The following is a 15598-nucleotide window of genomic DNA, read 5'->3' on the forward strand; positions in this document are numbered from 1 at the left end:
TCTGATCACATTCGCTTATTTATGGATCTAAATAAGTAAAGTCACTTTATTCTTATAGTTTACATGTTTAATTTCACTGATTACACAGATGGTGCTGCGTCTTTAAAGGAATAGTTCACCAAAAATTGAAAGTTCACCACTGTGTCGATGGAGGTGGTGAAGTTCTGGAGTTTAAGGGGTAAACAGTGTTGCAGCAAAATCCAATACAAGTGAATCAAACGGTGATCAATACCTCAAATGTAAAAACAACAATATAAGAAAACCCCAAATGCCTCCATACTTCTCCTGTGATGTCATCCAAGTGTTCGTAAGCCCCGATATTCAGATGACTTCCAGACACTTCATCCCCCCCCCCCCCCTCCCTCCCTCCCTCCATCGGCATAGTGGTGAGTAGATAATGAGTGAATTTTCATTTTTGGGTGAACTATCTCTTTAAGAGGTGCTGCTGTCCATGGTGCTGAAACCTCAGCTCTAGGATCCTATGAAGGACACTAGCTGGAACAGAACGTGTCCTCTTTCCTGTTTATAAAAGAAAACGACATGATACACACTGTAAAATATTCAATAATCACATGAGAACAAACGAGGTTCTGCTTGTTTTTAATTAAACAAAAAGGAACAGAGACGGCAGCAAAGATGCAATGAAGAGAACACATTATGTTTTACCCATCAATATATATTTAAAATAGCCTTATAGAACAAGTTTGTGAATAGAAGGAGGTCATGGAAGGTTTACACAGCTTTTTATTTAACCACCCACGTTGCTGCTCATACATCCACATCAGTCACTGGCTCTCAATGATTTCAAATCACATGGTTCCACTGACAAACCATATAGTCCTCCCTAAAGCCACGATGCTGTCAATGATTAGTGCGGATGTGTTGGCACAGAGCAGGTAGAGAGAGAGAGAGAGAGAGAGAGAGAGAGGGAACAAGCGAGGGAGCGATTTCAAGAGAGAGAGAGAGGAGGGAGGGAGGGAGGGAGAGAGAGAGAGAGAGGGAGGATGCTGCCAGCGGAAAATGGCTGCTGCAACCTCAAGCCTATCCTGATACACCGAAACGACATCAAGGTGGAGAGAGAGGGGAAGATTAGGGGAAATGAGAAGAGATAGAGAGAGAATGTGAGCGAGTGTTTCCTGAAAGGAGGATAAAAAAGAGAGAGAGAGAGGGAGACAGAGAGGGAGAGAGAGAGAGAGGAGACCCTGGGGTGGGCTGCTGCAAGCGGCGGGCAACACCGAGCCATGGAGGGCGAGTAAGTCCTTACATTTTCATTTTTAACATTGCACCTACATGTATATACATATAAATATATACGTATATATTTATATTTTTATATATATATATTTATATTTTATATATATATATGTTTACACACACTCACACCATCCGCCAGGAAATGGATAAGACAGGAGAGCAGCGCCATCAGTGTGACACCAAACCAGCATCATGCACTTTATTCTCACAGCAGTGGAGCGGGAATAAAAACACCATCACGTCGCCTCGAATCAACACCGTCCTCCCGTCATGTGTGAATCAGACGCGAATCCGTTCCGTGCCAAAGCGGGATAAATGTGGCTCCTGCATGTGGACGAGAGGCTGTCTGCACGCGCACAGGAGGATGTAAGAAACGAGCGGACGCGTTCCGGAGCCGCTGCGACGCGCCGGAGACTCAATCTAACGATTTGTTATCTAAAGACGAAACGAGTCGGTGCGTAAACAAAACAAACATGTTGGAGGAGGAAAAAGAAACATGGCGAGTTTCCTTTTTTTAATTTTAATTTTTTTTTTTTAACCTGGAGGCAGCGTCGCGTCATTCAAGACATGGCTGCAGAGAGACGAGGGAGGGATGGAGGCGTTGAGATTTTCATCAACGTGTCTCGGGGTTTCATTATGATTTTTTTAAAGCCAAACTTTATGAATGAAATGTGATTTTTCTCTCTCGCTCTCTCTCTCTCTCTCCCTCCGTCGCTCTCCCTCATCCTCACCCCTCCTCTCCTCCTTCCCTTTTCCAATCGGGCCCCCTCCCCCCATCCATCGTTTCCTCTCCATCCTCTCACCCACTCGTTCATTCTTCCCTTTCTCTCTCTCTCTCTCTCTCGTCACATTTTATTATAGGCCTTATAATAAAATGTGCGCTGAGGATATGAAGCAGCAGCGTCGGCGGCGGCGTCGATCCTCGTCCTCCTCTTGTCCCATTCATAAAAAAAAACAGCTAACATGATATCGGGGTGTGTTTAATGAGCGTGTGCAGCAGGGGCGGAATGGAGAGAATGAGCGTGCGCGTGGAGGAGAAATAACAATGATCCGGGAACAATTTTTTTTTTAATTGTAAAGGCCCTGATTTGAAAAACACCAGGAAAGAAGACGCAGCTGAATCTGCGCACATTTCATGCACATGTCGAGCTGGTGCCGGGGCCTCTGATGGCGAATGGGTGCGTTCATTGATACATCTATCTGGGAAACACTCATTCTTCCTCCCTCCCTCCCTCCCTCCCTCCCTCACTCCCTCCATCCTCCCATTTGACCATTTCTCCCCCCCCCCACAACAACACTGGCTTTCTTCCTCTCCTTATTCTCATCCTCTCAGCTTCAACTCTCACATGGCAGCAGACATGTTGGGGTTATATCTGTCTTATTTGTTGGCCTGCCAATGCAAAGCAGTTTTCTTTCAGTCATGTTGTGTTTCATACTAATCCATTACTGTGACTGTCTGATGCTTTTGATCTGTCATGTTTGCAACAGGCCGAGCTGCCACTTTACACTCGTCTTCATTGTGTTATCTCAGTTCAACAAAGATGAAAACTCTCATCACTCTGAAAGTTACTCTGCCTTTTCCTCACTGATTGGCTGTGGAAGCTGAAAAACATGCATGTATACCAAGCGTGTGCACCTACATGTATGTGTGTGTGTGTGTCTGTGTGTGTGTTTAATCTGCTCCCTCTCCTTGGCTCCCCTGACAGTGTGCGTGTGCGTGCAGTGGTGATGACACGTGACGACTCCAGTGGCGGCTGGGTGCCCCTTGGAGGTGGCGGCCTCAGTCATGTGGTCATATGTAAGGGGCGGACCCGTGACGACCGGGGGCGGCGGGAACACATCATACGTGGAGAGCGGCTGCGAGACCGAGCAGTGAGTGTGTGCGTGTGTGTTATGGCTGTACCTCCTGGAGACTGTAGATGCATGTGGTGTTGTTGGATTGTGCACATCTTGGTGGGGTTGACTAACTGCACGTGCTCCTGGGGTTGTGTGTCCAGCCGGTGCTGGAGTGTGCAGTGCAGAGGGGGCTGGTGTACAACAAGGTGAACCCCATCTTCCATCACTGGCGAGTGGAGGAGCGGAAGTTTGGCCTCACGTTCCAGAGTCCTGCCGACGCCATCTCCTTTGAGAAGGGGCTGCAGGCCGTCATCGACAAGCTGGACAGAGGTAGAGACGCTCGAGCCTCAGTCAGGAACCATTTGTCTTTGAATCATCTGTTAAAACAAACAACTAAATCATCTCTTCTGATGTTTCACCCTCCAGGCTCGGACTCGCCCTCGTCCTCCACGCCAGAAGAGGCCGACACCGAGGATGACGGCCAAGCTGTGAGTACCTGAGCAGTTCCTGTCTGACACACACAGGGTTCTACTCCTCCATGTGGGCCTCAGTGCGGCCATTGGTGTGTTTTGACTTCCTGGATGACATGCGGCCTCTGCCAGTCCCATACAGGAAGTGAGTCGTCCTCCAACAGCAGAAAGGAGATGCTTCCCAAGCCCGGCACCATCGTGACCAGCGAGTCGTCCTCCAGCTGCTTCGTGCTGTCGGAGGAGTTCAGCTTCGCGTCCGGCCACGCTGGCACCACGCAGACACCCGCTCAGGTAACGCATCGGTCAGCGTGATAACATGAAGCTCAGAGTTTCTCTGCCTTGAACTCTGGTCCCTCCCACGATGATCCCATCACAGGAGAGTTCTTTAAAGAGGGTTCTGGGACCCAGTTTGTTTCTATAATGGGGTTCAAGACAAAAATCATCCCCATTTTAACGGAGATGTATTCTGTTTATATTCAGATTCATCATTTTTAATAAGTGTTATAACTTGAAAAGGTTTACATGCTCTTATGCTGTCCATTGCTGCAGCTCCTCTCTTCAGCCTCTGTCGGAAACACTTGGTTTTGGCCGCTCTGATTGGCCAGCTGGTCCTCTCTGTTGTGATTGATCAACCTCTACCAGTGCATGTAGGAAGTGTCGGCCACTGCTCTAGCTCTACCTGGCTTTGATTAGGGGGGTGTGCATTATGCAAATGTGGGAGTATCGTGATGTCACAATATGTCACCATTTCCAGGAAGTATCTTCAGGATTAGAGACAGAGTGTTTCTGACTGAAGCTTGAGCTCCTGGTTTCTCCGTCTCCGTCTTGAACTCGGGTCTGAAGACCTGCTGGCTTCCCACAGAAGCATTTCATCTGGTTTCTGACCCTTCAGGTGAAAAGCTGTAATCGCACTGTTCCTGACTCATCCTGTAATTCTACACCCTGTCCACAGATCCACTCCAGGCCGGGACAGCTCTCACAAATGTCGTCTGTGTTGAATCCCCCTTCACCCCCACCGCCACCTCCTGCTCCACCGAGTCCTCCTTTGGGTGCCCCAGCCTCATCCCCCCTCTCACCCACCATCTCCCTGCTGGAGGAGGGGGACCTTCGCAGTGTGGACCCATGCAAAGACCTGTGGGGCTCTAGAGGTTATGGGGACTACCGACGGGCGGGGGCCACCAGGACTATGGTCGGGGGGCTGACTGGGGGCGTGGTGGTCAGCGGTGGAGGGAGCCTGCAGGACAAGTCGGAGCTGTGCGTGGTTCGCTTTGAGAAGGACCTGGCCGGAGTGGGGACGGCCGCCTGCGAGGTGACAGTGTGCTTGGACAGTAAAGCGTCACAGCGTCTGTCCTCGTCCTCACCCACCTGTATGTCCATGCCCAACGCTGTGTCCGGCGTGTCCTCAGGTGCCGGCTCACCCCAGGAGACGTGCAAAGGCTCGCCCTCTCCGTGCTGCATCCACGCCTCCCTGGCCACGCCCCGCTCGCGGACTCGTAAGCGAGGAGGAGGGGCAAGCAGCGGGGACCAGGGGGCCATTTCCCCCGATGACGACAGCCCCTGTCCTCAGGGGTCATCGTCGTGCTCGTCTCGATGTGTGTACTGCCGCTCGGTTTTCATCGCTTCAGACAACGGGCGGGGCCGCTGCAGAGACGCCCCCGACCCGGCCATGCACTGCCTGCGCCAGTGGACCTGTGTGTGGTGCGCAGAGAGTCTGCTCTACCACTGCATGTCGGACTCTGAGGGAGAATTCTGGGAGCCTTGCTCGTGTGAAGAGTCGATGGGGGGCCACCCGCACCCCCTCTGCTGTGCCCGCTGGCTGGCCCTCCTGGCCCTGTCGCTCTTCGTGCCCTGCATGTGCTGCTACCTGCCTCTGCGCGCCTGCCTGCGGTGCGGAGAGAGGTGCGGCTGCTGCGGGGGGAAGCACAAGGCGGTCCGATGAGGCCGGGCTCTGGGGTGGGAGGGGCTCCCTGGACCAAAGGGGGTTTGGGTGTTTGGGAGAAGAGAGCATCGATAGGGACAGAGGGGGTGGAGCTCAGCTGGTGGAACAGCGCTCTCAGTCGACCCAGACCTTCAACGTGGCCCTCCGACGCCCCACGGCCTTCCACTGCATTCCGCTCGTTCTCTGTTCAACCTGGGGCCTTCCTCACCGGTCCATGCCTGCTGAAGGTGCGCTGCACTCAGACCAGGCTCTGTGGGAGTCATCTGGAGCCTTCATGGTGGATATACCGCGGGTTGGCTGATCTCCGGTCAGCTGTCAGAGACTTTAATCGCAGGTAGAGGGGCAGAGGCAAAGATGATGTGTACACTGTTTCCAATGTCCGTTTTTTTTTTTATTTAGAAAGAAAAACACAAAAACAAAAGATGTTTATATATATGATTGTAATAATTTTAATTGGTATATTTTATTAAATGTATAACATATTGACAGAACCCCCAGTGGCACACACTATCACGTATTCACAAACACGAGATCTTGGGGGCGTTACTTGTTTCATGTCGGCCTGTTGATGATGAGATATCACCCTTTACCTCTAAGTTTACCTCAGATGTTTCTCTAGCCCTGGTCAAGGAGAGAGTTCTGGAAAGAGTGTCAGCATCTGAGAGCCCTGCTGCTGTGTGTAGAGTGTGAAGTCCACCGCTGGAGGAAAAAACCTTATCGAACACAAAGGGGACGATTACAGTTAAGGGAAAGCTGCAATGACAACCACAACGACTTAAAAGTCCTAATGTGATTCATTTTATAACCAAACACAAGAATAGTTTTGTTTTCTGAAAAGAAAAGAAATCACAAATGTTCGTCGAACTTTAAACTCCCTCACTCTGGACATGTTACTTCATCTCTACATGTTTTTCCAATATTAATCATAGAGAAACATCCCATTCGACCTGATGCACGTGTTGAATCAGTTAAGGTGCTTTTCAACTGAGGCCTCTGAGCGAGTTTATTCTCCCCCCTCCTCCCCCCCCCCCCCCCCCCCTCCCTAAAAAGGACCCCATGCTGACTAATCTGTAGATGTGTCCAGGCCACCAAAAAAAAGAAACAAGTGCAATGAACAACGTATTGAGAGTATTTTTGTACCAGTCGCTCTAAAAACTAACGTAGAATTTGAAAAAAGTGTTGGAAATGGAAAGTGTGATCGTCTTATTGTGTTTTGATATCGAGCAGAGCCGGCTGGTCTCTGATCAGCAGCACGTAGCTCCCACGTGGTGAACACGAGCGCTGCAGACTGTCGACCCTGTGATCGGGAAGTTGGAGAAGACGACCGGAGTGTGTTTCTTTGTTCGGGAACAGTGTTTGCTAATGTTGCTTTAAGTATGAAGTTAAAAAAAATAAAAGCTGCTAGTTGAAGTCCTGCCCAAATCCCCTTTTTCAAACTGTCCCCGAGTTGGAAACAAACCCAAAGTTCCGAGGGAACTAAATATTATGTTATTAGATTATGTTAAAGACAAATTAACCCCGAGGCTTCTGGGGACGTACGCTGCATTTATGTGTCTGTTTTGCAGATTGATGGATTATTTTTCTACTTCTGGCCACGGGAAGATGAGGGTAGACTAGCTCGTCAACAGAATCTTAATAATTCACCTCAGTAATATCAGGTTTGTTGTGTGAATCAAAGAGCAGGGGCCTCGTGTGCAGCCTCCACTCTGCACCGGTGTGTAACAGTCAAGCAAAGTGAGATTTATTCCACAAGAGGTCAACTAAAGACTTTGATGTTGTTCTCGTAGATGAAGAATCAAGATCTAAATGCATCGAGCATTATATGACGTCTTCTAAAGGGAATCTTTGGGGGAATTTCTCTTTTAAATCCAGAGACTTTCTCCTTAAATTCAATCAGGCTGCACCAGTCTCCACATACACCCGTGGAAATCAGTTCCCCTTAACGTGCCTGATTCAGTTTCACAAAGATCCTGGTTTCATTCCCTGGGAAAACTTCCCGTCTGTCAATGTTAAAGAAAGAGATCGACATCATCGTATGTTTTTGTGTGATCTCGATTCAAAAAGTACCATGAAGTAATGAATGACCTCAATGGAGAACCCAAAGGTGTTCTCCTTTAGAAAGTAAAGTTTGATGTGTTCTGTGTCGGGGAACCAGTGTTGATGAGTTTCACTACAAATGGAAGGAATCAGCTGATGAACCCTCAGATTACGGCAGAATGAACCTTTCAGAAGCTTCACCTGATCATTTACATTTTAAGGTTTCGCCAAGAACTTTTATCCAAAGTGACTTAAAGTGAGTGAAGGGAACAGACGGGGGGGGTTAAGACACTCGACCGCTGATGAACACGACCCTTGACCTCTCAGATATGGGACTCAAACTCAGCCCCCCCCCCTCCTCCCTCCCTCCCTCACACACACACACACACACACACACACACAATCCCCACAAATCTGCATTGCATAGATGTGCACGCACACACACACACACACACACACGTTCACTAAATGGTGCAGACATACAGAACTAGTAAAGCCATTGCACACAGTTTGCTACTTCTGGTCCAGAACTGGTGTTGGAGGACTGACAGTCATGTGATCACAACTGCAGGCCCCATTCTTACATCTTAATAAATGTGCCTTTTGATTTGAGTAATCAATAACTTATGATTTCTAAGTAACTCTGTATTAAGTACTACTTTCTTTTTGTTTTAATTTTTTTTTCCGGGGTTATTGATTTCTGCCAATGTGCATATTTTTCAAATGTACGTATTTATTAGTTTTCAAAGTAATTAATGAGATATTTACCTGTTTATTTATTTATTGAGATATTTATTCTGATTCTTTATTTTTTTGAGACAGGTTTTTATCTTCCGTGCTGTCTTACTTCTGACTTTGTGCCAATGTGCTGCTTTGAGGTGTTACATATCGTGGGTTTGTATCATTATTAAACCCTCACTCTATATTTTAAATCAGCGTCTTCTTCTCTCTCACTGCTCTTTTCCCAACGACTGCTTGAAAGTGGATTATTCCAAAAAGAGGAATCAGGAAAAAACCTATAAACCAATATTTGGAATAACAACGAATCTGTGCATATTTATAACATTCATTTGGGAGAGTTGTTTTCCAACACTCCAATTGGAACAGAGATGTACACAACGCAACACAAAATATACCCAGTGACCCTCAGAGGGAAATAATAACACTTTATTTTAAAGTTTCACAAGTACAAGAGGAAGGAAAGAAGGATGTCATGAATGATAAGTGATGACCCCACAGATTCAGTCCATCCTCAACCGAACAGACACAAGTTGTGTTGAGTTGTTGTGGTTTAGTTTAGTCGTCTGCTACTTGGTGGAGTACATGTGCTGGCGCTTGTGTTTGAGGATCTCGGTGGAGGTGAGGGTCAAGTCTTCATCGCAAACGTCACAGTGGTAAACTCGGTTAAGACTGGACATCGACGAAGGACCTGGTTTCTTGTCTTCTGGTTCTGAAAAATCACAATCCCTCAGTTAATTCATGCACAAGCATAAAATAATCACAAAAATATTTTTTTTAAATGACAAATTCCTGACCTTCCTCCTGCTGCTGCTGCTGTTCTCCTGCCGGCCTGCAGGAGGCCTCGTGCTGCATGCGCTCCAGTGGAGTCAGAGGCATGTAGAGGTCACAGTTAGGACAAGTCCAGAAAGTCCGTAAACACTCACTGTAGAGATCCCGAGAGTCCTGCACACACACACAGCGGCTTATTCAGTTACACTTCACTTATTATCTAAAGACTTATTTAGAGGATTTAAATGCATGAGACATGAAATCCATCCGAGCTCAAACCAGCCATCAGACTTTTTTAATAACCTCCTCCGCCTTTTATTGAGGAAACTGAGTTCAGGGATTTTAACTCACTTTCCATCGGTTAAATTCAGATATTAAAGTAAAAAGTTTTAACTTTACACCAGCGAGTACAGTTCAACTCAAGATCCACAAAACAAACACATCCGGACATGGAATGATTTAGAAAACGGCTGAAACATCTATTTGTCTTTGTAGCTCTGACAAAAGAGATCTGGATGTTTCTGTGAATTTGCCACAGACACACACTCACAGCCAGACAGTTGTAGGTGAAGAAGCTGGAGACACGCAGGCCTCCTTTAATCGGGTGGGGCTTGGCCTCGGCTCCTGGGAACAGTGGTTTCAGGTCCCGAGACAACTCAGACTCAGGCTGAGGGCCGACGTACAGGTTCTGGATCTGGAAAGCTGCGAGTCGCCGTAGGCTGTAAGTGACCTGGGGGGGTGGGGGGGAGGGAGGGGGTGAAGACATTATTATTTGGATCAAGATGTGTAAGAGCTACTTATTTCATTCTGTTACATTAGACGTTAACATCCTGGTCAGTGCTGCCTCAGTACCTCCGTGTAGAGCAGGAAGCGGACCAGGCCTTCGCTCAGCTTCTCCAGGACTCTGCGGGACACCCCCTGGCCTAGTGCTCCCTCTACCGTGTTCTGCTCCAGCTTGACCCGCAGGAGGCGCTCCCACTCAGCCCTGTGAGTGAGCACCGTGGACAGCACCTTCAGCGCCTCCTCTGCGTCCCTCAGCTCCACCTCCAGCCAGCCGTCCACCACCAGACGGGTACAGTCAGCGTTACTGTCCACAGAGTTTGCAACCAGCAGCAAAGCCTGGTGAGCAAAACGCAAACACACAATATTGATACTCCTGCATCATGTGGGTAGGAATGGGATAGACCATAATAAACAAAAGAGGTGGTACATTACACAGATAATATTTAAAAACATGGATCATACAGGGACGTTATCAGGGTTGGTTAGGGTTAGGGCTAGTGGTGGGAGCAGGAGGTTCCTCTGGGACTGACCTGCAGAGCAGGAACCCTCACGCAGTTGGACAGATACGGCCGGTTGGTCTCCAGCAGAGTGACGAAGGCCAGCAGCTGGTGTCGGCTGCTGTCCCCACGGTCCGGTCCTGCAGGTGGGACGCAAAGAGACACCGGATTTAATCCTGAACATCGGCTCATTGTGACGGTTATCACACCCAGGAGGTTATTTCTGTGTGTGTGTGTTTGTTAACAGGAGTACGCAACAACTACTGGACTAAACTACCACACAACTTGTTAGAGGGATGCAAGTCATTAAAGTTTGAATCCGGTTCAATGTGGTGTAGATCCAAATAATAATAAATAATATAAAAAACTGGATCTAGTGAATTTCAATGTGGTTTTACGAGGGGACAGTTTGGCCTTGTGGAGGTTTGAGCTCTCTGAGTGACTCTAGCTTATTGTGATTAAATGTTCCACATGTGTTACCTTCTCTGCTGTCGTCCTCGGGAACGTGTAAGACCTCTGGGTCAATGGCAAACACGCTGGTCGGGTGGATCACCACTCCCTGCTTGTTCTTCGTGTGAAACACCTACAAAAAGGAAAATCATGAAGTGGAATCGTTATTATAATCAGTAAAACAACAGCACTACTAACACGAGTCCTCCCACTTGTTGTGTCGTTAAAGCCTTGGAAGGAGGGAGGCGCAGCAGGAGGTCTGACCTGCTCCGAGTCCTTGCGGGTGGAGTTGTGTTCATCGGGCAGCGCCAGCTGAGGGTAGAGGCCTCGGCAGAGCAGCAGCTTGAGTAACGCCTGCTGCCGGGAGGACATGTCCGCACTGACGGTGACGGCGTCCTGCAGCTCGGTTATGTTGTGACGCAACTTGAACTTCACTTCCTGTTCCAGGAGAACAACAGACACAGTTGAAGACAACACACATACAACCAGTTCTACAATGTGACATAATGATGCTGGAATCCACACGACTTCCTTCAAGGTCCTTCTTCAAACTGCAGCAGTGAAGTTGTAAAATCTGACAAACAAAGATGTTTATCTCTGAGAAGAAATTCTAAATAACCTTTAATATTTGCAGGGAGAAGATGAACTTTTGTTTGGTTTAAAATTCTAAGAATGTATGCATGCAGTATTATTCAGTAGTTCCTGGAGTTATACTATTATATAGTATTGCAACATAGAGTTTATATAAATGTATTCATCTGTGAGTACCACATGTTGCAGGTGAGGGTTTCTCTGTATTCTGAGTTCACCTGAATGTCCACGTTCTGTCCTGGTCCCTCCTTGTCCTTCTTGCCTCTGCCTCTTTCCTCTGTGTCCGATCCTGAGGACATCTCTCCGTCCTGGCCCTCCTCCAACCTCAAGACTTTACGTTTGCTGTTCTCCTGCTTCTCGTGATCTCTCTTCATCTGGTGCAGCTTCCTCCTCTCGGTCAGCCTCTCCCTGCGCTGCCCGCGGTCCCCAGCAGAGGCGTCTCTGTTCTCCGACTCCAGGAGGCCGTGGCTCCTCAGCAGCTCCTGTTATCCAGAGAGGGAGCTTGTAATGAGAAACAATGTCAACACATTTAAAACGTGTGTGAGCCGCTGTGTGAACATCCTGCCTTGAACTGCCTGCGCAGGTTGACCATCTCATACAGCCGCTGCTCCTCCAGGCCTCTCCTCCTGCACCACTTCCTGGAGCCACCTCCTCTCTCTTTCTTCACCTGTCGATTCCAAATAAGAACTACAATAAAGACCAGACCTCATATTTCAACCAATCTGTTTATATTGAAAAGTCACTGTAACATAATGTTTTTCCATTGCTGACCTCCACCCACGCATTGAAGGTACTGAGCAGAGTGAAGGGGTCTCCCTGGTTGCTGTGCAGGGGCTGGCGGGCGGTGGCGCAGTCGGGATTGTGCTGTGAGCTGCGGAGGAACGGTGACTGAACGCTGAGGGCGGCTGCCACCGTCAACACGGGCTCCACCAGGTTAAACAAAGAGCCCAGGACCAGCATCTTCCCTGAAGGAACACAAACACACACACACACACACACACACACACACACACACACACACACACACACACACACAAGTAGAATATGAAGCTGCGCCTGTACGTACAGTAATAAGCTGAAAGAGACCAAGATGATAAATGAACTTTATTTAACCACTGATTACCAGAAACAAACTACAATATGGTTTTGGTTGTTGGGAATCTTACCTATCACCACATCCACAGGAAGCTGAGCCAGCAACTTCCCGATAGAAGTCAATTCCCCAGTCCCGTCTAGCGCCCCCTGCTCTTTCAAATAAGTTACTGCAGTCTGGATGCTCGCAGCTGGAGGTGGATCAATGAAGACAAAAGAAAGAGGATCTCCAAGAGACATGCTCTTCATCTGCAAGACATAAAGTAACAAACATGAATAAAGCTGGAATTGAACATTGGAGGGTGAAGGGTTGAATGGCTGTGCTGGAGACCTGGAGAATGAGGGAGTCCAGCGCCACCCGGTGGATTTCAGGCACAGGGTAAGGTGCGAAGGCGTCGTAGTCGGACTCGGCGTACAGGCGGTAACACACTCCTGGACCCGTGCGACCCGCTCGACCTTTCCTCTGCTCAGAACTGGCTCGGCTGATCCAGAACTCCTGCAGACGCTGCATCTTGGCCTTCGGATCGAAACTCATTTCTTTTACCTTTCCTGTGAAAGAACAAACCAGAATACTGTGAGTTGTTGTTCTGATTCTGGGACAGGTTCATTTCCAGCTATGAATAAAGAGTTACACACCTGAGTCGGCAACAAAGCGAACCCCATCGATTGTTACTGATGTCTCAGCGATATTGGTCGAGATGATGCACTTTCTCACCCCAGGAGGAGAAATGTCAAACACCTGAGTGATGACATCACAACGCAGAGTTAAAGGTGATAAACGACAGACTTCAAACACTACATGTCCATTCTAATCCAAACAGAGCTGTCTGTGCCTTATCCTGCTGGGCCAGGGAGAGCGTGCTGTGCAGCGGCAGGACGATCCAGCGACTGGTGTGCGTGGCGTAAACCTGACAGGCCTCCTGGATGGTGGAGATCTCCGCCACACCGCTGAGGAAGAGGAGCAGGTCGCCGCGCTCCTCTGGCGGGTAACGCTGGTCGATGCCCTGCAGGATGCGCAGGAACGGCCGGGGATCCAGTTTCTCAGTGCGTGTCGGCTGCTCCTCGGACGGAATGGGCTGGTAGATCACCTTTGTACCGGAAACAGATGAGGAAATGAATGCAATTCCAAATATACGTTTAATTTACTCACAAAATCCGTAAAATATTACTTTTGAACATAATTTCCTAATCCTATGCTTCAATTGTGTATGATAGAGCGTCAAAAATGTGTAATTACAGATCAACTACTAGACTAGATGTTTATTTCATCTTCTCCTTCACCACCTCTGCTCACCTGTATGGGGAACAGCCGGCCTGGCACCTGCAGCACCGGAGCGCTACTGAAATAGTCCGAGAAGAGTTTGATGTTGATGGTGGCCGACATGAGGATGAGACGCAGGTCCGGCCGCTCGGCCACCAGAGTGCGCAGGACCCCGAGCAGGAAGTCACAGTGGAGGTGTCGCTCGTGAACCTCGTCCACGATCAGCACCTGGTGCTGAGAGAGCGTCAGGTCCTGCTGGATCTGCCGGAGCAGCAGCCCCTCGGTCAGGAACAGCAGCTTGGTGGCCGGGGTACGGGTGCCCTCAAAGCGGATTTGGTACCCCACCTTAAAATTAGGTTCACAGTTAAAGTATTGCTGCAGATAATAATTATAATTGTCTATTTCTACTGCATATATGGTGTCTATTTGATTATGCATTAAACATGGTACTAGTCTCCCTCTGTGATGTGTTTAGTGTCCATTGGTCGGTTGTTTTTTCAGCAGGATTACACAAAAACTACTGAGCAGATTTCTATGAAACTTGGTGGAAGGATGTGATCTGCTTCAGGGAAGAGCCGGTCACATGTTGGTGCAGATTCACTTTATTTTTCCACATGTTGATGATATCACTTTATGGCATATAAAAGGAGATATACTGATATTTCTTATTGTGTGAAATGCGGTGCAGCGTGATTGAATCCAAGGGGAGTGCTGGGCCTTGTTGGACGTGTGAGCTCTCCTGAGGGAAATTCTAGTTTTCCTATGTGTTGGATGAATGTCAAATTGTCATTGAATTATTATTATTATTATGGTCATTAAATGTGTCCACGGTCTGTTCCGTGACAAACCTTGGAGCCGTACTGGTTGAGACTCTCGAAGCTGACTCTCTTCGCCAGGGAGATGCAGGCGATCCGTCGGGGCTGAGTGCAGGCGATGTGGGTGAATCCGGCCGAGAGGAGGTACTGGGGCACTTGGGTGGATTTCCCACAGCCGGTGTCTCCTGCCACCACGACCACCGGGTGACTCCGCACCAGCTCCACGATCCGGTCCCGGTACTGGTAGATGGGCAGGTTCTTCTGCTCCCGCCGCAGCTTGGCCAGTTTGCCGAAACTCTGCCTCTGGGTGAAGTCCAGGAAGTGGAGCAGCGCCAGGCGGAGGTCGGAGATCTCCTGCTCGCCCGGGCCCGACGAGCTCTGCCGACTCCTGTGCTCCGACTTCCCCAGGCGCTCCTCCACGTCCCGGGTGCAAACCGACACATTGATCCGGTACCGGGCATCATATTCCTTAGGAAGCCCCAGATCCACCTTCACGGTCTTCCCCTGGCCCCCACCGTCCTCCTGTCGCCCCCCGGCCATCTCCCGCTTCGTCTTGAACCTCTGGAAGCGGTCGAAGAAGCTCCAGAAGTCCCGGTGCTCCTGGCTGCCGGCCTGGATGTAGTCGTGCCTGCGGAAAAACACCTCGTCCAGCTGGGCTCGGCACTGCGGGCTGTCCCAGTCCCAGCTCCGGCGGTCTCTCCTCCGGTCGCGATCCATTCTAATCCCAGGTCACTACACAGGATTCAGGTTTACTCACTGATAGTAAATAAAACTCACATATCCGGAACTTTGCTTTAACCACGATGGAGTTTCTTCTGAATTAAATCCGCTGCAGACTCCATTTAAACCCGTTTTTCTCCTCACGTGTCTGACACAAGCAGCGGGAAAGTTCTTTATAAAGTTTCAGGTCAAAACAACTTTAGATAAAAACCACACGAGGACAAAATACAAATAAAACTAAAGACAAATCCAGCAGCAGCTTCGGAGGAGAACGGGGGAACAATAACACGGTGGGACCGTTTCCGCTCCGTTCTCTAAAGTCTTCCGGAATGTTTGTGAACTCA

The 15598-nt window shown here is 48.8% G+C and overlaps 2 protein-coding genes across 3 annotated transcripts; one reads left to right on the plus strand and one right to left on the minus strand.

The window, feature by feature from the left end:
* Window positions 1-1241: 1241 nt before the first annotated feature.
* Window positions 1242-5499, plus strand: spred3 (sprouty related EVH1 domain containing 3). The gene is made up of 6 exons (XM_053423527.1): window positions 1242-1252; window positions 2961-3126; window positions 3252-3420; window positions 3517-3578; window positions 3693-3851; window positions 4513-5499. The coding sequence occupies exons 1-6, from the start codon at window positions 1242-1244 to the stop codon at window positions 5497-5499; spliced, it is 1554 nt and encodes a 517-aa protein (XP_053279502.1).
* Window positions 5500-8687: 3188 nt separating this feature from the next.
* On the minus strand, window positions 8688-15529 carry dhx34 (DEAH (Asp-Glu-Ala-His) box polypeptide 34). 2 transcript variants are annotated; one of them, XM_053422806.1, is made up of 16 exons: window positions 14568-15529; window positions 13753-14064; window positions 13292-13546; window positions 13095-13197; window positions 12790-13007; window positions 12533-12707; window positions 12138-12331; window positions 11932-12033; window positions 11585-11848; window positions 11040-11213; window positions 10806-10908; window positions 10359-10465; window positions 9898-10164; window positions 9596-9775; window positions 9072-9219; window positions 8688-8980 (listed from the first exon to the last, which is right to left on the minus strand). In XM_053422806.1, the coding sequence occupies exons 1-16, from the start codon at window positions 15249-15251 to the stop codon at window positions 8844-8846; spliced, it is 3423 nt and encodes a 1140-aa protein (XP_053278781.1). In that variant the 5' UTR covers window positions 15252-15529; the 3' UTR covers window positions 8688-8843. The 2 variants fall into 2 exon arrangements, with proteins under 2 accessions (XP_053278781.1, XP_053278780.1); XM_053422805.1 differs by having other exon boundaries at window positions 8688-8986.
* Window positions 15530-15598: the final 69 nt, after the last annotated feature.

This window comes from Pleuronectes platessa, chromosome 5 (genome assembly GCF_947347685.1).
Source record: "Pleuronectes platessa chromosome 5, fPlePla1.1, whole genome shotgun sequence".
NCBI classification, from domain to species: domain Eukaryota; kingdom Metazoa; phylum Chordata; class Actinopteri; order Pleuronectiformes; family Pleuronectidae; genus Pleuronectes; species Pleuronectes platessa.